Below are 24600 nucleotides of genomic sequence, written 5' to 3' on the forward strand. Positions count from 1 at the left end.
CGTACATATATTTACAATTGAACTTACGAAAATGAGGTAGGTTAGTGCCGTTGTGTACAGTATTATATTGGTCATGCATCTCATTGTTGCAATCTATTTCTATGAGCAATGTTACACCATTTGTTAACATACATCACACTTTCATAATTAAGCTTTAACGTGAGAACTTCTGATTACACATGTTATATTGTTTGCTAGTATGCTTATTGCCCCATTACATTATCGTTCATGCAAAAAGGCACGTTCGCTCTGTCCTCATTAAGGCGCGAACAATCAAACAGACTCGAGGGTCACTTCTAACTGTCGACCCTGTCTTTAAGGAATATGAGGATAGTGTTTATGGCCCGGGTCTGTTGGGTGTTGGGGCAGGTTTATAGAGACGGATTGCTTTCGCGCTGGGCCCCGCTTAGGGCTGTATCTGGGTCCTGCTCAGGACTGTATCTGGGTCAATAAGTGAGACGGAAGACAAGATACAGTGTAGGAATGGTTGGGGGGTGGGGTTTCAAAATGCCCCCTCCTTCCACTCATTTTCAAGTTAACATATACTGGTCAATTCTAGACAGCATATAGTTAGCTTAATAAAAGTATCATCCCTATTTCTTCTGGTTTGCAATTATTTGAAAATCAATAATACATTATTGCCTAGCACTCAAACAGGGCACTTAGTGGAGACGATTACTGTTGCACTCTCTCTCCATTAGCCCCTTTGAACTTGCAGTGAACAGAAAATAGGGTGACGAGAGGCTTGAGGGCAAGAGGAATGCAGGGCTGTTATGCTTGATCTAAAATGGCGCTGGTGCGCAATGCACTCTGGGAGCGCTCGGAGCCATGGTGGATATTTACTTCATGCCGCAGTGAAAAGCTGCACACATTTTGCTTAGTGTTAGATTCACAGTGCTGAGAAAAACATGCTTTCCAAACCTGGTATGCGGTCAAGGACATTTCTGCTGGGAAAGCTAACTTTGTTATGGTTTGCTACTGTTCTCCGTGGAGCGTGTTTTTAGAGAAGGGAGGCACTGCGCTTCTTGGGGCGGGGGGAGCTCTCGATTGACCCAGCTGGCAACCGACGGCTGTTCCTCAACTGCGCAAGTGCAATTTGCAGAAGGTTCGAGAATTGACTCCCCTTTGTGGAGTGTGTATATATGCGAAAGCCCGGGAGGTGGTCAGGTGAGACTTCAGCCGGAGAAGGACGCTTACGTCCGGCCCTCCTGTGAGCTGTGGTGCTCTCGGCCTGGCTTTTCCCGGGGTCTTCCAGCCGCTTCTGGACGAGATGAGGAATCCTGTTACGCTCACGGTGATGTTATTTCCTTTTGACTTCTTTATTTCTTCTGTGATCTATGTCCATATTATTTTTGTGAGTTATTTCTATGTAATTCTAAGATTTGAATAAATAGCCGTATAAGAGCTGATTATCTTCTAAGAGTGCGTGACTGAGTTATTGTGTCTGTCTACGTTCAAAGTATTTGCTCTATAATTGCATTGATTTATGGTTGTTCCGTGCACTTTTGGGGAGAGCAATACAAGGGCAAGCTGTGCTTTCATTCAACAGGGTAACTTAAATAGCTAGCCTTGCTACACAAGTATTAATTTGAGTTGCAATCTTGCAGAATTGCATAGCAAATTGCTATGCGACTGCTTATTTTATGCCTTGAACGTTATGGGGGAAGAAACTCCAATAAAACACGTGCAGAGGGTCCTGTATTGTTACAGGATAGATAAATATAAACAATGGGTATTAGCAACAAAGGAATCGAGTGGTGTCCTGCTCCTGGGCAGAGCAGGGATCCCATAACATAAGGGGGAAAAAAAAGGTGATCCAATGCAAGAGGATATACCACGTATCAACTAAACCTGAAGTAGGGTATACAAATCAAATCCAGTCTATAAGGCTCCAGTGGTAGAGAGTGCCAACCACAGGATTCGCAACTAGGGGGTGCTTTTGCACCTCCATATAATCCATTCACATGCGCTGACATGTCTGTAGCATCAGTGTACGCAGGGGGTTCACAGAAATAAGGGTAACGGTGCAGAAAATAGGGGAGTGGAAGACAAGACATTTTTTGTGTTAGACTCAACCCTGGGGCAATAAGAATGGTTTGTGTCGATAAAGATGGGGAGAAGGTATGGACGGTCCTGGGACAAGAAGTAGAACAAGCAAGGGAAAATTAATGGGAAGATCAAGATGGCATAAATAATCAAGAGGCAGGGCAAGAAAGATCAAGGAGAGGAGGCAGAGAGAAACCTGTCCCCGCCACAAGAGGCAGTGAGAAGGAATGGACCAAGAAATAGACCAGATTTAATGGTGGTAGTACAAGATCAGGAGAATACTAAAAAAAGGTGTAGGAAACAAAAACATGCAGATACCTTTTATACATAAAGGAGTAGGGATAATGCAGTATGTGCCATGACCTCAACTGGACAAAAACAAGTTGATTAAAGTTCTCCCCCAGCTTACAGTTGGAACCAGTAAATCGATCTATGAGTTTGAAAAACAAACAGCAGGGGTAGCCTTAGCACTAGGAGACCTTAAGAGTTTACTGATAGCCACAATTGGGGACCAGGCTGGGGACATATGGGAAAAGGCTGGGTACACTGGGGGACGTCTTTCAGATAATGAACTGATGGAACAGCCCTTAATGAAGTACGGGCAAGGGATGCCCTACGTAAGATGTATCCAGATACCCATGATTTACATTATTTAATGCAGTGCACAATGGGTGATAATGAGCACCCAGCTAGGTTTATTCTTAGGTTAAAAGAAATGTGGAGAATTGAGACTGGAGGGCAAGGGGGCCATTCGGTACCATTTTTCTATTTCATCGTAAAGAAGGGATTACCAAAAGAGGTCCAGAAGGCACTAAATAAAATTGTGGGAGTTGAAGCCAAAGAGTGGGCAGAGAAAAAGTATAATAGTCCACCATTGTAAGAAGATCAAGGAGCAGGACAGGGACCCAGCCCAGAAGCATCAAATGGACGAGGCAAAACTAGTGGAAAGAAAACTAAATAAAGTTGTCATACAAGCACCGGTGATGGCACCGCCTCAGGGGGAAAGGACATGAGAGACTCAACAAATGGTGAATGCCACAATTGCGATACTATGGGGTGAAGAAGGCCAGACAATGGGGTGGTGGGAACAGTACCCCAACCCACAGTGGCAGTATGAAGGAGCACAACTTTCGCGGGACAAGTACATATTCTGATTAGGACAGCCCACAGAGAGCACTTGCATGTCCAATCCAATTGACTACTGCCACTACAATTATGGACTGTTAAATCCACCCGATGTTGGCTTACTGTGAGATGCGACCCTAGTACAGATTACATTGAAGTCAGGAGAAGTACTCCCGAGGGTGCGGCAGTACCTGTTAAGTGAAGCAGAGGAAGGGATAAAGGCAGTATATTCAGGCTCTATCAGAGCAAGTGATCATTGTCACATCCACGTCCCTGTGTATTACAGCAATATACTCAGTCAAGAAAGCAACAGGGTATAGTTGGACAAGGATCCAGGAGCTACATCCTCTTAATGACATGCAGAAGGAGTTTCCAGTAGTTCCAAATCCAGCGACAATCCTATGTAGCATTTCCAAGACAGCGAAGCACTTCACAGTGGTGGATTCTTCTCAATGCCACTTCACCCTGATTCATGGTTATCTCCCTGCATTTACGCAGGGCTACTATGAAAGTTCAAGGATTTTCAATGGAGTACTGCATGCCGACTTGGGAAATATTCAGGTTCCTAGCACAATCATCTAGTCTGTGGTGGTTCTGCTGGTATGTAATGAAAATGAAGTGCAGGAGGGGTTCTATTGCATTATTGCAATTGCTGGCTCACAAAGGGTACAAGGCAGATGAATTTAGAGTGGAAATATACAGTACATCACAGACTAGAGTATGAATTTTACACAATTATTTGAATTTTTTATTTTTTTATTTGGTTAGCTGATAAAATCAACTTTTCACATGTATTTCATTTATACAGTTTAAATATATATAAAACATAATACAAGAGCAAATTCATTCTCTGTTTCAAATTTTTAACAAGAAATTTTGAACAAACAAAACCTGCTCAAAATAAAAGGCTGAATTAAAAATATCACAAGACAGGAGAAATGTCAGAAGCAAATAAGATACAAGTTCTCTCATGTCATATGTTTAAATTCATGGAAATATCGATTCCAAAAATTGGACAATAGCAATGCCAACTACTAGTTTTGTATTTGAAAACAGAAAATGCCCGATTTCTTCTGGGCTTTGACAAAGTTGATGCATCGTGACAAATTTGAAATGTTTCCCTCGCTTTTCTGTTAGAGCTGGAAATACAATGCGGTGCTTGCTTGATTCTTTATTCTTGCAGAAGCAGTTAAAAATTGCCTACAGCAAAAATTATTTTCCTCCTGGCAAGAATATCGTTCGAAGGCCAAAGGTTTAGTCTAAAGCGAATGTATAGATGTCTTATTTGAGGTGACGGACATTTACTTTAGTCTGCCATCGTACACATTCGCTTATGACCAAATAGTGCCGAGCTGAAATCTTTATACATTAAACATTTGGAACGATTCACAATCCAGTCGTGCTAGTATATCTTAATTTTGGCACGGTCAGGATTGGTTAGTAACAGGTCCAAGTTAACAGATGCATCAGCTAAGGCATTCAACGTGCATCTTAGCCACATTTTTGAGAACGATTGTTGGATACCAGTAAATATTGAGCTGTAATTATTTGAATTGATGGATAATTAGTATGATGCCAATATATTCTAAATTGATCAATTGGACCTACTCTTACAGGGTGGTATTGAATATGAACTACTGCCAACATTGGTTGATAATTCAAGGAAGGATTACACTTGAGCATCTAAATACAATCTGATGTTTTAGGTTTAAAACAACAGTGATTTAAGGAGGAACAACTATTCTGAATAGTTTTATAGCCAGTTATTTCTCTATAGACTATGAAGATTACCAAAACCGGACAAGGAATACTGAATTAAATTGAAAGTGGACCCATGTCACTGACAAATCAGGTGAAAAGAATTCCAACATTCCATATAAGGAACACAAATATATGTACATAGTGTGATGGAATGAACATGAAATAACTGGCAAATTGAGAAGAATTGACAATCAGCTCCTGAAGAAGGGAGCTTCCCGAAACATGTTGAGCATTATTAATTTGAAGTGTATACTATTTGTTTTGAAAATTGATCATTATATCCTATAAAACATTAACTGAAACTTTGATCTTGGAGAAAGTTGTATCTTTGAGATATTTTGAACAAAAACACTAATAGGTCATAACTAATTTTTTTAAAAAAAAGTGACTGCCATTGTAGACAGTACCATAGGTGTGCAGGGGACACGAGTGTCCACCCAATTGGGACACTGTTCAAACAAGACTGCTGTGGTCTTCCGCCACCCTCATAGCACTTTTAAGTAGGGTCTTGTCATTCTTTGTACCCTAACCTTACTGAACATAGCTGGTAACAGTCTACTTTTTCCCTGTATTGAACACCAGTCCTCCATCCAGAGCCCTTGAAACAGCATCTGAGGGGGTGTTGGAACTGTAGAGAACTATTGGATCATTATACTTCAAATGTGAGCCAAATTGTTTGGAAACACGCAGCTGCAGTAGACACTCTGTAGGCAGCAAGATATGGGAAATTGCCCTTCATTTAAGACATAAACAAAAATGTATTTTTTTAATCTGGTTTTATAAATGGTCTACTTATTAATTTTAAGTACAAGTGAATACAAATGTACATACATTGCCATGACTTGGTGATTTTGAAGAGGGAACATTTCCAGCACTTTTCATCCCTCCTCATGTCTGTCATGAAGGAGAAGGGAGGGCTTGGAGCCTGGTCCCAAATACACTACCATACTTGCCAACCCTACTGATTTAGACAGTAGGCTACTGCTTTTTAAGCAGTCCTACCACCTACAGATTTGTGTGACAGATCCTACTGATTTTTACAGCAGAAGGTAATTTATGTGACTAAGGCAGGCTGTTTCAGACCAGCCCAGGACAAAGCATGCAACACAGTTAATCTGTCTGTGCGGTGGGTGGGTAAGTGATTACTTTGAGCGATGGATTCAGACCAATCCACTGACCTGACAGCTTCGTGACTCTGCACTCTGGCCGGGCCAGGCCTTAGGTGAATCACCAGAGAAGGCAAGTGGCCGAGTGTGCCACCATCACACAGCATCTGCCTATCAGACTGAGGGGGGCATCAGTCTCCATGGTGTTCAGTGTTCAACCTGCCCTGCAGGAATAAATATGTACGGCCCAGGCAGTGCTTCTACAGAGCTCTGGCAAATGTTGTCTACCAGCTCTGTGTGATTAACTTCTGTGAAGTTAGGTAATTGAATGTGTGTCAACTTACCATTCATATACATATTAAACATTTGAACATCTTTCCATGTTGTGCTGTTTGATGGGTTGCACATTTTAGAATGCTCCAGTGGTTGCAACAGTGCAGGTATTGTATGTTCCTGTGATGTTGTTATGCGAAGTATTATTTTTGAAACTTGAAAAATCCTACATCTCTCTGACCACAGAATGTTGGCGTGTATGCACTGCTGTTTCTGCGAGCAGCTCTATGAGACTGAACAGAAAACACTAGCAGCTCCCAGCACGCCCGGAAGCCGGTCCCTCCCCCTCTCCTATGAGCGCGCCTGCCTGCGATGCACGGGCAAGCGGCTCGCCCAGGACCCTGCACCGGTCTTCCCCACCCCCTCACCTGAAGAGCCTCGCTCCGATGCTGCTGACTGCAATTCGGGTCCATGATCATCTCCACCGCCCGTTTAAGCTTCCGGCAATGGGTGCGAACCTGTTCCTGTAACTCGGACTTGGTCCTGGTGGCGTGGAACATTTTGCCTGGCGTGACTGGTTTCGGTGACCCGCGGTAGACAAGAAAGCAGCGCTGGTAGACAAACCCCGCACAAAACTGGGCCTAGGCGAGAACGAGGCTTGGACCGCACGAAGGCCCGCTGGGAGATGACTTTCGCGCGCATGCGCCAATTAAAGCGGCACAGACCATGCCATGAAAAAAGACCTATACAAACAATAATGTGGATGTGCTACGAACATAAATCCAGTCGTCGGTCATTTTAGCTGATGATATGGATATTTTCATTCGGTTTCTGATTCAGTCTACTTATATCACATATTTAAAAATCAATGTAACTTTTAGAAAACATTTTTCTTGTAATTTTCCTAATAACATTTTCTTCTTTCAAAATATTTTCTTTAAAAACAAAAGTAGTTCACCGTTTTGCCAAATATTTCAATAAGTAACTGGCAGTTTGATGTAACAGCATAATAGACATCTTACTGCTCGCAAATCACCATCCTCTCTCCATAGCTCTCAATTCACCTGCTTTTGCAAAGGGCTGACTCACCCGCCAAGCCTCCTGCACGCCCATTAATTCCAAAGGGCGTCTCACCCGCCTTTGCGAGACAAATGGTTGAGAGCTATGTCTCTCCCGTCTCCTTCCTCTCCTGCCCAGTCTCATGGGGTCGCTCAGGGTACATCCCTTCGCCCCTCCTCTTCAGCTTCGACCTAAGCCCCCTCTCCTTGCTCATCACTCCCACAACCTTACCTGTTACAACTAAGCAAACAACAATCAGATAATTTTCAAGATTTCCAGCTTCCCTGCTCCTAGACCATGCTTCCTGTCTCACGGATATCAACCGGCACCCAGATCTTAACTCATGTCCAACAGATACCACTAGATAACAGCATACATGCCAACCCTCCCGATTTAGACGGGAGACTCCCGATTTTTCAGTGAAAAATCAGGCTATTTTTCACTGTCTCCCGCCTGAAATAGCTGTAGCCCCAATGCATTCCTATGGGGAAATGTTCGTCTCCCGATTTCCCTGTGGAAATCTCCCTCCCAGCTGTGTCTGAATGTTGGCATGTATGTGACAGCCAACCAGCCCTCCTCAAACCGGGCGAAAATCCTGTTTTGCAGTGCTCCAATCCACCCCCTGGCAACCCCCTGGCCACCCTCCCTAGGCCCCCTTCCCACAGCATCGACCTTAGTGTGGCGTTGGCCGATGACGGGACGCGCACGCGGCAGTGTGACGTTGCACGCCGCCGCGTGCAGCATAAATAAGCGGGGCGTTCCCGGCCGCGTCAGAGCTACCGGGAAGCCCGAGCCAGAAGGACGTGTGGCGAGTGAGTCTTTTGTGTGCCGGGGGCTTACAGGCATCGCTGGGGTTAGGACACACCCCCAATAGTGGCAACGAGTGGGGAGATGATGCCTGGGCCCGGCGGTGACTATATCTGTAATTATTTTCCCTGAAACAGAATCGTGCTAACATTTCGTTTCGAGCCATAGGCCGTGCATCACCCACACGGCTGGCGGCCATTTTCCATTTCGGGCCGTGGAACTTCACTGAGCCCTGGTTTGGGCAGTGAACGGCATCCAGGCCTAATTTTTGTACATACTGCTGGCAGGCAGTGATACCTGCATGCCAATGACCGATTTTTGATTTTTTTTCAAATCTTGGGTCTCCTACGTCGAGTGCAAGCGAGGAGGAGGGCTACAATGGCTGAGCCTGCATAGCCCACAGTTCCTTCTTCACTCAATTTTTGGAACAGCTGAAGGCTGGAGTCTTCTTCATCCTCTTCATCATCAGGCAGCTGACCCTGCTGTTCTTCATCCTCTTCATCATCAGGGAGGAGTGCTGCAGCTATACTTCGTCATCCTCGGCATCCTGGCAGTCACCAGACCTGGTGGCTGTGACTGTGCTGCATGTGATTGCCTGTGAAGGGGGACACCGTGTCATCACCATCGTTCATCCCAGGTTGGACATTTCATTTTGCCTGGACGTGGCGAGACTGTGTGGTGGTGGTGGAGGTTTGAGTTGCGGCCCCGAATTTCACGCTGGGGGTGCTTGTGCGCTCAAGCTCATGAGTGACTCTGAGGACCAGGACGGCGGACAACCAGCAGCAGTACAACAGCCTCCTCTGGCTCAAGCAGGAGCCCAGGCCCCATTGCCTCCAGCACAGCCGGTGGTGGTACCGATTGCTCAGCCAGGACCTCCTGCCATGGCCCAGGCACGTGCACATGCGGCCCTGCAGCTCATCCCGAAGTTTGATGTCTCAGGCCAGCCTTCCAGCCTGGGGCCCAGATGGAAGAGGTGGGTTGACCGGCTGGATATGTACTTTTGGGCCGCACAGGTGACAGATGATGACAGCAGGCTGGCAACCATGTTGTACTCGGCAGGGCCTTCGGTCCAGGAAATCTTTGAGTCGCTTACACCAGGGGATGGCTCCTATGATCAGGCGAAGACAGCACTTCAGGCACACTTTCTGCCACTTGCCAACGCAGACTACGAACGTTTCGTGATGTTGTCTGCTAAACAAAAAGAGGACGAGACTTTGGACACCTTCTACGGACGCCTAAGGCGCCTGTCACTGGCCTGTGCATGGGGCGATGCGGAAGACATGATTAGAACCATGCTCATCCAGGCGTGCTCCTCGGGCAAACTCAGAAGACAGGTCCTACGGGAGCCCGGTATCACGCTCCAGTGCATCCTAGAACTGGGGCGGTGCCATGAGGTGTCCGAGGCGCGGGCCGCTAGAATGGAGGCTGGGTAGCGCTCCGTCAAGACCGAGGAGGTGTGTGCCATGTGGCGTGGTGGCAGAGGCGTCAGAAGATCTGGTGTTGGGCCCCGGGATAGAGCTGGAAGATCGGGAGAGTCCTGCCAAAAGTGTGGATACAACCTGCCCCACCCGATGGAATGCCCAGCGGCTGGAAAGACATGTGGAAGGTGTGGGCTGCCCGATCACTTCTCGAGGGTGTGTAAGGCGGCCATGCCTGTAATGGTGCCTAGAGGCCTGGCCCGGTACGGGTTCCTCCGCCAGGGTCGCACGCCAAATGTTGCCCAGGTGGACCAGGGTGAAGAGGACTCCCAGGTGGAGGAGGCAGACGAAGAGGAGGAAGAGAACATCTTTTTCGTCTCCAGTGTGGGGGTCCTAAAAGGCAAGAATAGGAGACAGCCGAGGTATGTGGTGGAGGTCAATCGGTCACCTGTCCCAGTCCTGGTGGACACGGGTGCGTCAGTCAACGTGATGGCCCATGGGCATTACGACGCTATGGACACACCCCCAAACTGGTCGCGCCTAAGGCCCGCATCTTTGCCTTCGGGGGTCTGGAACCCATCCCACTGGACAGTGTTTTTGTGGCAAAGGTGGAGCATGATGGCTCGCAGATCAACGCACGCTTCTAAGTTATGCCGATAAGCACAAACACCTTGCTAAGCTGTGCAGCGGTGGAGGCCCTCGGCATCGTCAGTTTTGCATACTCCGTCTACCTGGAGGACATTAATGATCTGCTTGATAAGTATGCTGCCTTATTCAAAGGGATTGGACAGATGGCCGGTGACCCAGTGAGGTTGCATATTGATGAATCCGTGCAGCCCATTGCCCTGAAACATCACAGGGTACCTTTTCACCTTCGTGAACATGTGGACAAGGAGCTGGATAATCTAGTTAATCTTGACATTATTGAGAAGGTGGAGGGTCCGACTCTCTGGGTGTCCCCGATTGTAGTGGTACGGAAACCCAAACAACCAGATGCTGTCTGAATCTGTGTTGGCACCTCACAGCGGCGATTGATTACATCATTGCAGAGGTACAGGGCGCTCGTTTCTTCTCTAAGCTGGACCTCCGAGCAGGCTACCGTCAGGTGGTTCTTCACCCCGAATCGAGGTACATCACCACGTTCACCACCCACCGAGGGTTGTACCGCTACAAAAGATTAAAAAATCATCCGAGGCGTCCTAGCAGATCTAGAGGGCTTCTTGAATTTCAGTGATGATATCCTGGTGTTCGCCAGGACGGAGGTGAACCACCTGCGGAGGCTGGGGAAAACGTTTGAGAGGCTGCAATCACTGGGCCTCACCCTCCACAAGGAAAAGTGTGAGTTCCTGCGACCATCAATCAAATTCTTCGGCTTTGTGTTCAAAGAGGGAGGGGTGTCACCAGACCCCAAGAAAGTCCAGGACATTAAAAAGGCACAGCCGCCGGAATCAGTGTCCGATGTGAGGAGCTTCCTTGGCATGGTCACGTACTGTGGACGGTTTATTCAGAATCGTGCCTCCAGGTCGGATCCGCTCAGGACACTGACAAAGAAAGACACCACCTGGCACTGGGGCCCGCTTGAGCAGGCAGCGTTTGAGGACTTCAAGAGTGCGCTGGCAGCGGACAATACCATGGCGTTCTTTGACCCTGCGTTACATTCGGAGATCATTGTTGATGCCAGCCCGTTTGGCCTGGGTGCCGTGCTGACCCAGATTGATCGTACTGGTGGTGTCTGCCCTGTGGCCTACGCCAGCAAGGCGCTGTCAGAAACCGAGCAGCGGTATTCACAAATTGAGCGCGAGGCTCTGGCAGTGCTTTGGGTTTGCTGACACTTCAGGCTATATGTCCTGGGGCGCCCAGTGACGGTCATGACGGACCACAAGCCATTGCTTCCCATCCTGGCTGGGTCGTCGTCCAAGCCCCCAGCGAGGATTGAGCAGTGGATGCTCGCTCTCCTGGAATACAGGGTCACCCTGGTGTATCAGCAAGGGGCGAACAATGCGGCTGACTATCTCTCTCGACACCTAGGTGCGCCTGGAGGGGAAGACCTGGATACATGTGCTGAAGAGGCCGATGAACATGTCCGCGTGGTGGTAAAGGCAGCCACGCCAAATGCGATGCCCCTGGAGGAGCTCGAGGCAGCCGCAGCGGGAGATGAGTGTTTCAAAATTCTGAGGCACTCCATGCAGCAGGGCTCCTGGTGGTCAGTGCTGGAGGCCCTGTCGGGGCGCACTCAAGATGCCAGGACCGGACTGGAGCAGCTGTGGAAGGTCAGGGAGGAACTGTCGTTCTCAGCGTCCGGCCTACTACACAGAGGCAACCGCATTGTCGTGCCTCAATCCAAGGTGAAGGACGTCATCACCCTTGCCCACCATGGTCACCAGGGTGCCGCCAAGACCAAGGCCCGGTTGAGACTGAAAGTATGGTTCCCAGAATTGGAACGGAAGGTAGATGACTTTGTGGCGGCCTGTGTTTGGTGTCAGGTGGTGTCTCCTCTTCAGCGGGAGCCGGTCATAGAGGCGATGCCTCGAGGGACACATCCCTGAGAGGTAGTCTATGCAGACTTCGGCTCCACCACGATGGGCACCCACTTTCTGGTGATTGTTGTCGAATACTCCAGGTACCCCGAAGTGGAATTCGTCGAGTCGGTGGCTTTCGAGCACGTGGTGGTGGCCGTAGAAAAGGTGTTTGCGGCCCATGGTTTCCCACACACACTGTGCTCGGACAACGGGGCGCCGTTCCAGAGCGAGTGGTTCGCGGGGCTGATGGAGAACTGCGGAGTACTGCACCGGAAGATCACTCCCCTCTGGCCAGGGGCAAATGGCGAGGCCGAACGGCTGATGAGGACACTGAACAAGACCTTCAGAATTGCCCAAGGCCAGGGGCAATCCCTCCAGAGGGCCCTCTATCAGTTCCTGAGAAGAGAACACATATCCCCTGCGCTCAGAGTGCTCCACTGGCTCCCAATCAACCGAAGGGCAACTTTCAAAGCCATGTGCATCACCCACCATGCCCTCCACGAGAAATGCCTTGAATTCCTCTAAAACAAACTCGCTACCATCCCAACAGAATCCTCGGATCTAGCTCTGCATACATTTTGGAGGTTCCCCCATTCAATTTCATCAGACTAAGAGGATCTTCTTTCTCTGTCCAAGCACCCCACAATCTGGAACTCCCTCCCTTTTAACCTCTGCCTCCAAGAGGACCACCCTTTCTTCACAAAGACCTTAAAAACATGTGTTTTCCCTCCTGCAACCTGACTTTCCCCCTCCCATTCGTTCCAAGTCAAGTCGAGTGACCAGAGAACACTCTCACTCCATGCCTGAAATGGAACGCTCCTGCCTGAGGGACCAGCAGTAGGATGGGGGAGGTTATCAGGGACAACTCCCATCTGCAGCTCCCATGGGAGGCCCCATACAGACATCTAAACCAATCAACAGCAATGGCCTGGTAAGACACAACGCCCTAACTCTCATTGTCAGTGGTTGCATGCAGCAAGGCGACCATTACGGTATATTTACTGTGTTGAGGGAAACTCCCAGGTATGCCAGAGGGATACTGGAAGTTTTGGAAGCTCGCAGATTAGAAGGGCCCAACACTCTCCCCCAGGATACACAAAGGACTCAGTCACGGCAAGTTCAAACTGCGGTTTATTAAAAACGAAACTAACAGAGATCAGTCCAGGAACAGAGAATATTCATGCACATCTTGCTCTTCCTCGGCTCAAAGGCCGGTTTTACCCTCATGTGGTGTCAGCACTTTGTCACAACCTGGGCCCCTATCCAGAAAACCTATTGGGCCAAGTGGTTGGGTATTGAATATTCTATCACCTGTACAGGACATTAAAGGTGTTATTCTACTGGCCCTCGCATGTCAGGTGGCTGGCCTGTTCCAGCCCCAATTCACTAACTATAACATTGTTTCAGTGTTGTGGACTTACCATTGGTTGTTGCCCGTGGCTACCCACCCCTATGGTACTAAACTGTGATTGACTAGAGCTGACATCCCCAGGCTTGTGACCCGAGATGGTTCTCAGCTCACTGTGTACCTTTTCAAGGAGATGAGAATGATTATTTGTCTGTATTGTAACTTGTGTACACCACCTTTGCCTTATGAGAGTGCTCTGCTGTCAGGTGCAACACTTGTTGCATACTGTTGCATACTTGTTGCGGTCTGTGTCTGGCAGCCTGGGATAGGCTCTCCTTCCCCACAGTCGATCACTGTCCATTGTCTGCTTTGGCTGCGTCATGTGCTCAGAGACCACGAATTTGAGCTATGCCGCTCTGAATTATGAGGATTTATTCATATTTTCTGCAGCTGGTCCCTTTGTTGTCTGGTGATTGGAATGCCCTAAGTATCTCTTGACCTTGGCTGCAGGTCCTGTTTCACACGTCTTGCTCTCTGTCTAGCCTGAATCAGCTCAGCTCGTCTCTTGCTGAGGCCATGAGGCCTGCTGTAATTTTTGCAAAATCTTGTAATGTGGTTTCTACATCGTTCATGCTATACTACATTCTCCATAGGTCAGTCACACTTGGCTCTATCAGGTCCAATAGGTTCTCCTGCAGTTCTATAGAGTTATTCGCGTTTAAGCATCTGCTCAGGATCTCTTGCACCTTGCGGTTTCTGCATTGCTGCATTTGGCTAATGGCAAAAATAATAAACGCAATTACAGTATGTATCTGTCCTCTAACTATAGAACTGAACGCTTGTTTTCTTCATGTATTCAAGGTGTGTTTGTGTCCCAAAGTGCAGATAGCACGTGTGCTTCTCATGTCTAACGCTATGTTGTGGTGCCTCTAACAACATGAGCAGCATGGCTTCTTGGTGCTCTAGTACAGACTGGCCATATAGGTCTCTCTGACCATGGCCTGTGGCTCTTCATCCAGACAGGGATAGATCTGTACTGCACCTGGTCTGTATGGCTGGCTAAGGGGATACCTCTCAACGTATTTATCAATCATTAGTCCATTAGGGATGCGTCCAAAATAGAATGGATGATTGCAGTGTTTCCTGGCCTTCTTTCTTGTCATGAATTTAGTAGGGGTGAGTGGCAACAGGATCACAACCTCCTCTTCAACTGTGTCTTTAAGGTTAATTGTACCCATACTGCAACCAGTTTACTAACACCATATGACTGCAGAATGCAGACAGACACAAACCTAGGTGGTTGAATAATTCATTAATTGTTTCCAGGTACCTGTGCAAGTAGCCATCACGTATTCCCAAATCTTTGCAGACTGCACAATGTAGCCCGGCTAGCATATTGGCAAATAAAGAATACAGACAATGTTTGATTGTAGACACCCATGTAAAGTAGCCTTCACTTCATCCCGATCCTTGCAGATTGCAACCACTATATTACTTCCAGGTGAACTGAGAATGCAGCCTTTGCACTGAATTAGGTACACGCAGAATAGTCCTTTATGGAATATAAACTAATTGTACCATCTAGCACGGATACTGAACCCAGGCGAAAAGAAGAATATTAGCTGAGCTTGGAATCTTGAAGAATGTAGATGGTAACCTTAACACTAATCCCAGGAGCAAGTAGAATTTAGGCCTGCATTAAAGCAAGGTGATTTAGAGTTTAGCCATCATACCAATCCTGGGTCACTGCTTAGAATGTAGACCATGCATTTAACCTCTTACTCTCCAAGGATAGGGCAACTAGCTGAAGGTATGGCCGCAGACCCCACACATCTGCCATTTTACACCACTTGAAGTCACTTCGCACAGCACCTCTGCCATGAGAATGTAACTACCGTTCACGGCAAAAATGTGATATGTAGATGTACACATAACTTCTATCCCGCCCTCTCATACCCACTCTGAACCACTTACCACCATCCAACCAACATGCCAGCTCGCCATCAGTAGCTAGCAGGAACTTGGCTACCCCTCATATCTTAAGCACTGGCCAATATTCACCCATGCATACTAGCATCTCCTTGAATTTCTTCCCATACGCGGACTCCGGTCCCCCAAGGGCATTCAACCCACAGCGCGTTGTGACCATACTAATGGTGAAAGGCACTTTACAATGACGCACTACTACTACATTGAACAGTTCTTTTTTGATCAGTTATTTTTGCCAACCAAGTAATAAAGCAGGGTCCCCATGTATCCCTATGGAGAACACTTGGGCTAAATAAAAGACTGTTTAATTTGGTCATAATGCTGCTCTGGTTGGGCTCTACCATCTGCTAATAGGGCAAGCAAAGCGAGGACAGTACCAAGGGCAGTGGTACATCACCACAATCATACAGCCCTCCCCTGGAACAGCATCATTGCCATTATGCGGATTTTGTGCTCGGGAAGAGTGCGGGTGGTAATCACGTACATCCAATTTTGTCTAAAAAAGGAGACCTGTTGTGCGCAGGAGTGTGTGGCTGCATGAAGGCGTACCCACACTGTGGCAAACTGATGGACAATCGGGTGATGGAGAGCCACCAATGCCCTGGCGGCAAGAAAGTACCAGAGAGAGGATGAGAAAGAGGTGAGGTGATGCTGGTATGTGGCTGGAGAAACGGATCCAGGAGAAGGAAGCTGCAAAATCGGTAAAGAGATGCGGGGCGAGTGGTCACCTAATACAAGATATCAGAGGTTGACACAGGGGCTAAAGGACTCTGGGAACCCAGGGCTGTGTTAGCAGATGATGCCCGAGGTCACCTAATACAAGATATCAGAGGTTGACCCCGCGGCTCAAGGACTCGCGGAACCCAGGTTTGTGTCAGCAGATGATGCCCAAGGTCACCTAACACAAGATATCAGAGGTTGACACCGTGGCTAAAGGACTCGGGTAACCCAGGGTTGTGTCCGCAGATGATGCCGGAGGTCACCTAATACAAGATATCAGAGGTTGACGCAGCGGCTAAAGGACTCTGGGAACCCAGGGTTGTGTCAGCAGATGATGCCCAAGGTCACCTAATACAAGATATCAGAGGTTGACCCCGCGGCTCAAGGACTCGCGGAACCCAGGTTTGTGTCAGCAGATGATGCCCGAGGTCACCTAATACAAGATATCAGAGGTTGACACCGCGGCTAAAGGATTCTGGGAACCCAGGGTTGTGTCCGCAGATGATGCTCAAGGTCACCTAATACAAGATAGCAGAGGTTGACGCAGCGGCTAAAGGACTCTGGGAACCCAGGGTTGTGTCAGCAGATGATGCCCAAGGTCACCTAATACAAGATATCAGAGGTTGACCCCGCGGCTCAAGGACTCGCGAAACCCAGGGTTGTGTCAGCAGATGATGCCCGAGGTCACCTAATACAAGATATCAGAGGTTGACACCGCGGCTAAAGGATTCTGGGAACCCAGGGTTGTGTCCGCAGATGATGCTCAAGGTCACCTAATACAAGACATCAGAGGTTGACACCGCGGCTCAAGGACTCGCAGAACTCAGGGTTGTGTCCGCAGATGATGCCCGAGGTCACCTAATACAAGATAGCAGAGGTTGACACGGCGGCTAAAAGACTCTCGGAATTCAGGGTTGCTTCAGCTGATGATGCCCGCGTTCAATGCATCCTATTTGGCTGCCACAATGCTAGGAAATCATATTGGTGCACTGGTGTTGTATGTTTATTTGTGTTGTGTTTATTTGTGTTGACGGCACCCACAACTTTCACCCAATTATCCAAATAGTAAGTGAGGCAGCAAAGGAAGAAACAGGTTTATTTTCATACAGTTGTGTAGATATGAGTCGGAAACCGGCATAGCATCCCTCTCCTGAAAATGTCACACCCGAGCATGGAAGCAATTTTATAAATATGGGTTTACACAATTAACCCCATAAAGAAAAATCAGTTTTGATGCATTTCGCCGGTTACATTAGCAATGGACTTCCTAACTGTACCTCATCCTGCTTTGAAGGGCATGGCTTTACAGCACCATTTGAAACTTGTAAACTTCCACTTACCTAGCCAAATGATGCCCACCCCCCTCTAGCGGATCTTTCCTCATACCAGTAGCTGATTCTGCAGCTCTCTGCCCAAGTGCCTCTACTTTCAGATTCCCAGGCCGGCTACCCAACCTACATTTGTGACACATATACCGGTGACAGGGCAGCTGTGGGGTGAAACAGGATGTTCCCACCCCCTGGATTGAGCCTGACTTAATGGGTTCTCTGCCTCTTGGACATATGCATGTCTGCCAACCAATCAGCACTCATTCCGCGCCATCACACCTATGCTGGCAGTGGCTCGTCATGCTATCCAAAAACATGGCTGCAGCTGATCTCGGTACATGGCCCATGTACATCCATGACCCTACATAATGACATGCTGTCCGTTCTGACCTTTCACCCATTTTGTACTATCTAGCACAGGTTTTCCCATGTATTTTATTTTTTATCCTACATTTCAGTTACATATTGTCACACCATGTCTTCACCTGGGTCTCATATATACATCTATACGGTTTATCCAATTGTATTTAGTGCATCGTTTAGTGCTTGAGGAGGAAGCAGAAAAAGTATGTACCTTCGATGTAAGGGGCACGAGGCATGGGATTCCTAGATTAATGAGGTCATCTCGGTTGTGCAAGAACACAACCAAGAGAGAAAATTGGTGGTGTAATTATGATGTCACATGGAATTATCCCTAGCAGTGTTCCGCCCAGGGCCGTTGGGATCAGTTACCTGGGTGGTGGGCACCGGTGGGTCCATGTGCATACTTACTACCACAAGAACTGTTAAGTAAATACAGAAGATACATGCAACTTACCTAGGAGCTGTGTGACTGCATGAGAAACCTTCAATTTTGCACAATATTTTGTATAAAGGTTTGTAATAAACAAAACATGTTTATAAAAGAAAAATAATTCAAGTGACTAGTATCGAAGCAGCTCTACTCAATAAAATCTAACTCCTCCAACAAAAAATACAAGCGCTCTCAATGGCTCTAACTATGCCCATCCCACAGTCTGAGCCAAACCCCCCCACCCACACTGAACCTACCTTCACATTCCGTGATATCACTGAAAAGGAAGTCCGTGATCTCCTTATCCACCTCAAGCCAACCACTTGCAAAGCAGACATCTGTCCCCATTCATCATTAAAGACTGTGCCGACTCCCTAGCTCCCCTACTTGTCATGAACTTCAGATCACGCCCCTTTTGGACCTCCTGGTCCTTGTCTCAACGGGGCTTACATTCCGTACTACTTCCAATATGGCCGTCCAGCGCTGAAGCCCTTGCTCGCTCCATGCGCTGAACGCGGCATGATCTATTTATAGACCACGCCTTCCGCGGCTCAGCGCGTCTCAATGCTATTGTAGAGTAGCCTCAGACGTGTGTTCGTAGCTCGCGGTATTGTTTCCTTGTCCCAGTGCTATTACCCGCTCCTGACCCTTTCCCCCTTCCTGGTTCCGAGCATTACTAGCTTTTCCCAGACTCCCGGATTCCCGGACTCCGCGCTCCCGGAACTAAACGCAACCTGGAACCAGACGAGACTCGAGCAGCGCTGTTCAAGACCAGGAGCGTTCGCAAGAAGGCAGCGATCGAAGACACCGGCAAACACCGTACCCAGGTGAGAAGGGGGGAACCCCTTGACACTACTAACATGCCCTCCTCTACAAATACTGTTCCCCCAGCCTTAAAGAAGCCTGGGTACACCCACTTCTAAAAAAAAAACTCTCAACCCATCATCCCCTACCAATTACCGACCCATCACCACTGTCCACTTCCTTCTAAAAATTCTGGACAAAGCAGCCCACAACCAAATCCAGCACTTCCTAGAAACATACACCATTCTTGGGAAAAGACAATCTGGTTTCTGTAAAGGCCACGGTACAGAAACCGCACTCCTAGACCTTAAAAACCAAATAACCTCTATCATGGATAAGGGCAAACCTTCCCTCCTCCTACTCCTAGACCTCTCGGCTGCCCTTGATCTTGTAGATCACAAAACCCTTACAACACACCTCACCCAGACTGCCCACTTCTCTTCCCTCATGGATAACATCTTTCCTTGAAGGCAGAACGATGAAAGTATTCTCAGACCGAGCTAATGCAGACCCATCTCCCATCCACTGCGGAGTCCCACTAGACTCCTGCACCGCTCCCACTCTCTACAACCTATTTACTAAACCCCTTTCTGATAAACTTGACTGCTTTGGCATAGCGTACACAAACTATGCCGATGACACACAGGTACTTCTACCCCTCACAGGCACATACGACAGGGACGCTGCAGCCCTCACAAGGATTTACTCCATCACCCAAGCCTGGATGGCAGCCAATGGTCTGTGCCTAAATGGGGAAAAAACGGAAATCATCATCATGGGCACAAAAGAAACACTGGCTAAACTCACCAACAATACTGCAACTTTTCCATAGATAACACCTCCATCCCCGTCTCCTCCCCAGTCAAAACATCAAAACATTAGGTGTCTATCTAGACTCCACGCTATCCATGACAAGACAAGTCAGCACCATAGTGTCTGCATCTGCCCACACTTCCAAACTCATATCCGCAGTCTCACCTTTCCTATCGAACCAAAATTGCCTATCCACAGCTAGAGCTACAATAGGGGCCAGACTAGATCACTGCAACGTTCTCCTAGCAGACACCTCCATCAAAAGCCTCAGCCGCCTCCAAACTGTCCAAAATAACGCTCTCAGAGCAGCCCTCAGAATCCCAAAAAGAGACCACATCTCACAGGCCAGAAGAAACGCCCACTGGCTTCCCATTAGAGAAAGGATCACATTCAAGACACTCACACTAATGCACAAATGCCTTAACCTCTCTGCCCCAACATATCTCTCAGAAACCATCCCTAGAGAGATATCATCTCGCCCCAAAAGAATCTACTACACCAACTAACTGCGCATCCCTCACATCCACAGAGCAAAGGCGGGAGGTATTGGTTTCCCACACATTGCCCCCAAACTTTGGAACTCTCTCCCGAACACACTCAGAGCAGAGACCTCACTCACAGCATTCCGCAAATCTCTCAAAACCATCCTATTTACCTAACACTGCACCTTCAATCCAGAAACCATATCTGTACCATGTAAAAAATGTATCATAACATGTACATTTGTATGTATATTGCAACTAAGCTCAACTGTCTGTAACAGCGCCACGATGCCCTCGGGCTGATGTGCGCTTTATAAATACTAAATAATAATAAATAAATTAATTACAGTAAATAAACATTTACCTTTAATAGTACTGTATTCCCATCCATCTGTGTAGTTCTTCTCTTGTGACATCGTCTCCTTGGTCTTGGTCTCTGCCTTCTGAATACACATATGTAAGCTCTATGCTATTTACAATGTGCACCATCATTTGAGTATTATGGTCCTGAATAGACTTCTTCCGAGAGCTTTTAAAACAACACTAGAAGCAGACTGAGAACTCACTGCCAGTAAGTACAATACATATAAAGGGAACATCCCATTTGTACACGCAAATTGAGTTTGCCCATTTTTATACATGACAAAGACCATTTACTGTTGAACATAATGGCACAGATGGCCTTGGGAACACACCAACTCTCAAAGACAGTTCAAGGGTTTTTACTAAAGAAATGTAAAAGGAGCATGGGCTCGCTAAGGGCCATCCCTCTCTCTATTGTCTACCCTCGCTGTTCCCTCCCGAGTCAAGGCATCTCTCAATCCCAGTATGGTCTCTAAAGATCGGTAACCCATCCAGTCTTACCACTGACTAACTCACTGCGATGGCCTAAGGGCGAACACCCTTTCTCTCTGTCTCCCTCTGGGAACAATCTAGTCAAAATCCTAATCTAGGTCCAAAAATATGGTAAGTAGAAGCAGGGGTGCCTTCCATACACTCAGATCTCGCACGCTCCTATCCGTGCAAGCATTTGTACACTTTACCCTGATGTTCTGTCCTTCTTCTCCCTTCCTGCTCCTCTCCTCCTTCCCACTTTCATCTATCCCTCTCTCGCTCTTCCCTTCTGCCCTATGATTTTCTCTCTCTACTTCTCCACTTTGCACTCTACCATTACTCTCCCCTCTCCACACTATATGATATGATATGATATTTATAACGCGCCTGTACACGTGTTTCTATTACTCTCCCCTCTCCACACAACTACTACTCTCTACTAGCCAATCTACTACTAGTCTCCTTGCTCCACACAAATACTCTCCCCTTCCACACAACTACTGCTTTCCCTCCTCAACACTTCTACTACTCTCCCCTCTCCATACTACTACTACATTTCACCCACACCATGCCCCACAGTCACCCTCCTTTCCCTCTCCCAGTCACTTTCTCATTCACTTTCATTCCTCACACGCACACTCACATACAAGTGCTACTTTCTCCCGCCAACCAATATCTCACCTTGCACACTTCTTCAACAATCATGCACGTTCCTCTGCACTGTCCTTACTCTGCTTGGTCTTTTGATCCTCCTTTTACTCCGTTGACCTCACCCAAGCACCCCACCCCTTCTTGTTCCCTATGTTCGTTTTGGACCTCCTAAACCCCCTCCATTGTCCGACTCCCTCAGGTGATTCCCCAAGCCACTGCTGCCTTTCTTCTCCCCAGGGATGGGATTACAGACATATGATTTGCTTTAAACCCTGCACCCTTTCTGTATACAGGTCTGCCGACATTTTGGAATGGCAGCCCGCTCTTAACACAATCAATGCCCCTATTCGTATTGCACAGAACATTTGACAGCCCTCCTAGCCGTACACAGCATCCACCAAGACGCTGAGGACACACAGCTATATCTCAAGATCGACTCCATTAAGGACATCCATAGCCTCAAAACTTGTCTCTCACTGATCCAGTTGTTGATGTCCAGGGCATACTTGAAACTCAACCGCTCCAAGACCGTATAACTTCTCCATCATGAAGAAAGACACAGGCAACACATTCAAAGTTGAAACAGAACACTTTTATTAACTTAAATGTCAGGATGGTGTAAGGTCTAACTTGCCCTATGCTAAGGTGGGATTTCCCTACCAAAAGAAACTAAGGATAGTATAAGTCAGTAAGTTCAACTGACACAGCTGTCTGTGTCCAAAACCTATACTTGCCCTCACAACTAAAGCTAAACAATGTTTAGGGATGTTAGCAACAAAAGAAGTAGTGTTCCAGATAAACCTCTGAGCTTCTTCCAGCTCTTGGCTTTCTTTCCAGCCCCACCTTCCCCAAGTTCAACACAGTTCCAAAAAGCCTTGGGGTTCCCTTCCCCAAGAAGACAACACAGTTCCAAAAGGACTTTGGGGTTCCCTTCGCCTAGGCAACAACAAACTTCTCAAGGTCTTATGTTTCCCTTCCCCTAGACGTCAGCCTGCCCAGCTTGCCAACTCACACTCAGTTCCAGTTTCTTAATACTCAAAACCAGTTCCAGGTCGAATTTACAATCCTTCAGACTCTTCAATAGTTGATAGAGATTCTATCTTCTGCATTCACTTCAGAAATCCACTTCACAAGTGAAGATTCATTATCTGTTTCTTTCCTTGGCTTTTCCGGACAAGGTATCCCCGGTGTAGGGGCAGTTGTCAGACCACACGATCCACCCATTACATGTCACGCATCCAGTAACACTAGGCTTTCTTGCCCACACAGGTTTCAATGTCACTGCACCTATGCTCTGGTTCACATTCACTTTGGTTTCTCCTTACCAGCCTCTTGGCTTTGCCATAATGTGTTTTTCTCCTTGCCAGTCTCTTGTCTTTTCCACGGTATGTTTCTATACACAATTCACTCTGTGTTGCTAACTTTGTTTCACCACCTTACATTCACAATCTTCAGCAATGTTCATTACTTGCTTTTCACTTTATTCAGTATGATTCATTCTTTGTATTTGTATTTATTTATTTGTTTTGCGCGCCTGACCCTGGGGCATCTTGTCTTTTAGTGTTCATTACATGTGTTTCACACATGCTTGCATTCCGTTCGTAGGCTTATCAAAGCTTTTCTTTAGTTCGGTATTCAATAAGGCTTGATTTACGTTCTTTCACTTATAGTTCAACTTGCTTGTATTGTTCAATAAAACCCCTCACTTTGGGTTCACTTTCAATTGCACATATATTTCTGTTAATCCGGCAGTAATATTTGCCACGTAGTAGCCCCAGGAGCACCCCAGAACGAGTGTTCCCTCTGATTCACTTGGAGGCTCCTCTGGGAATTTTCTCTCTTTGTTCTCGGTTCTGTGCACACTTCTCTGTACCTTTGCGAGCAGCACTCACCTTTCAGAAATCTTGCTGTGAGTTGCCGGTAGCTCCGCTCATTACTCACAGATGCTACTGGTGGCCTGCAGCCCTAGGGACTCTTCCATGCCCCACACATCCGGCTGTGGGCACCTGACCAAGGAGGCTCTGGCAGCTTTGACCGACTCAGTCTCTCATGAACAATTGCAGGGTTCCTGGCCTCCAGGAAGAACCCTCCTTGCCAGCCTCCTTCTTAGAAGGATTTATAAAGGGTCATACCTCCCGGCCTGGATTTTCTCCTGCTGGTCTCCTCTTCCTTGTTGTCGGCTCCACCTTTTATGCGCCTGTGTCCTGTTGTAGTGATACACGAAATTTCAACCTTGCCAATCAGGGCTTTAGATGACAGCATTAGCCGCTGAAAGCCAATAGTGTATTCAAAGTATGTGCTAAAAAGGCTGACAGTAGTCTGTTGTAGCACTTCCATTATGCAGTAGTGAGCTACAAGGAATATGCAGGCCTAGTATGAAATAGGTCACATTATGCATTGTTGATAGACAGGCAGGGAGAGGGCCCCTAGCTCTGTAGCTAATAGGTATTTTTGGAGTGTTTGGAACATCATGGCACCTATATAGCGCTTAGATAGCCAGTCTTAAGCGCTATAAACACTAAGCTATGAGTGCATGCCTTTTAGAGCTTGCAGATGGGGTTAATACATCCCTGCTTCCCTTAGAATATTCAGCCTCACTAACGGTAGCCCTGGCCCCAAGCTAATCTTCCTTTTCTCTGGGAAGGCACTGATAAGACATTCCTGAGCTTTCGCAGATGGGAGCCAGGGTGGGGCTCAGACGGAGCAGTGGAAATTAACAGAGTT

The 24600-nt window shown here is 47.4% G+C and overlaps 1 protein-coding gene across 1 annotated transcript in view; it reads right to left on the reverse strand.

The window, feature by feature from the left end:
* LOC138468291 (exportin-5-like) overlaps positions 1-6970 on the reverse strand; it is a 1210104-nt gene extending 1203134 nt beyond the window's left edge. The window contains exon 1 of the mRNA XM_069608777.1: positions 6740-6970. Within this exon, the coding sequence (XP_069464878.1) occupies positions 6740-6871 (132 nt within the window). The 5' untranslated portion in view covers positions 6872-6970. The remainder of the gene's footprint in view (positions 1-6739) is intronic.
* Between the last annotated feature and the right edge of the window lie 17630 nt (positions 6971-24600).

The sequence above is a fragment of the Ambystoma mexicanum genome, chromosome 4q (assembly GCF_040938575.1).
Source record: "Ambystoma mexicanum isolate Mex_15411 chromosome 4q, UKY_AmexF1_1, whole genome shotgun sequence".
Classification (NCBI taxonomy): Eukaryota; Metazoa; Chordata; class Amphibia; order Caudata; family Ambystomatidae; genus Ambystoma; species Ambystoma mexicanum.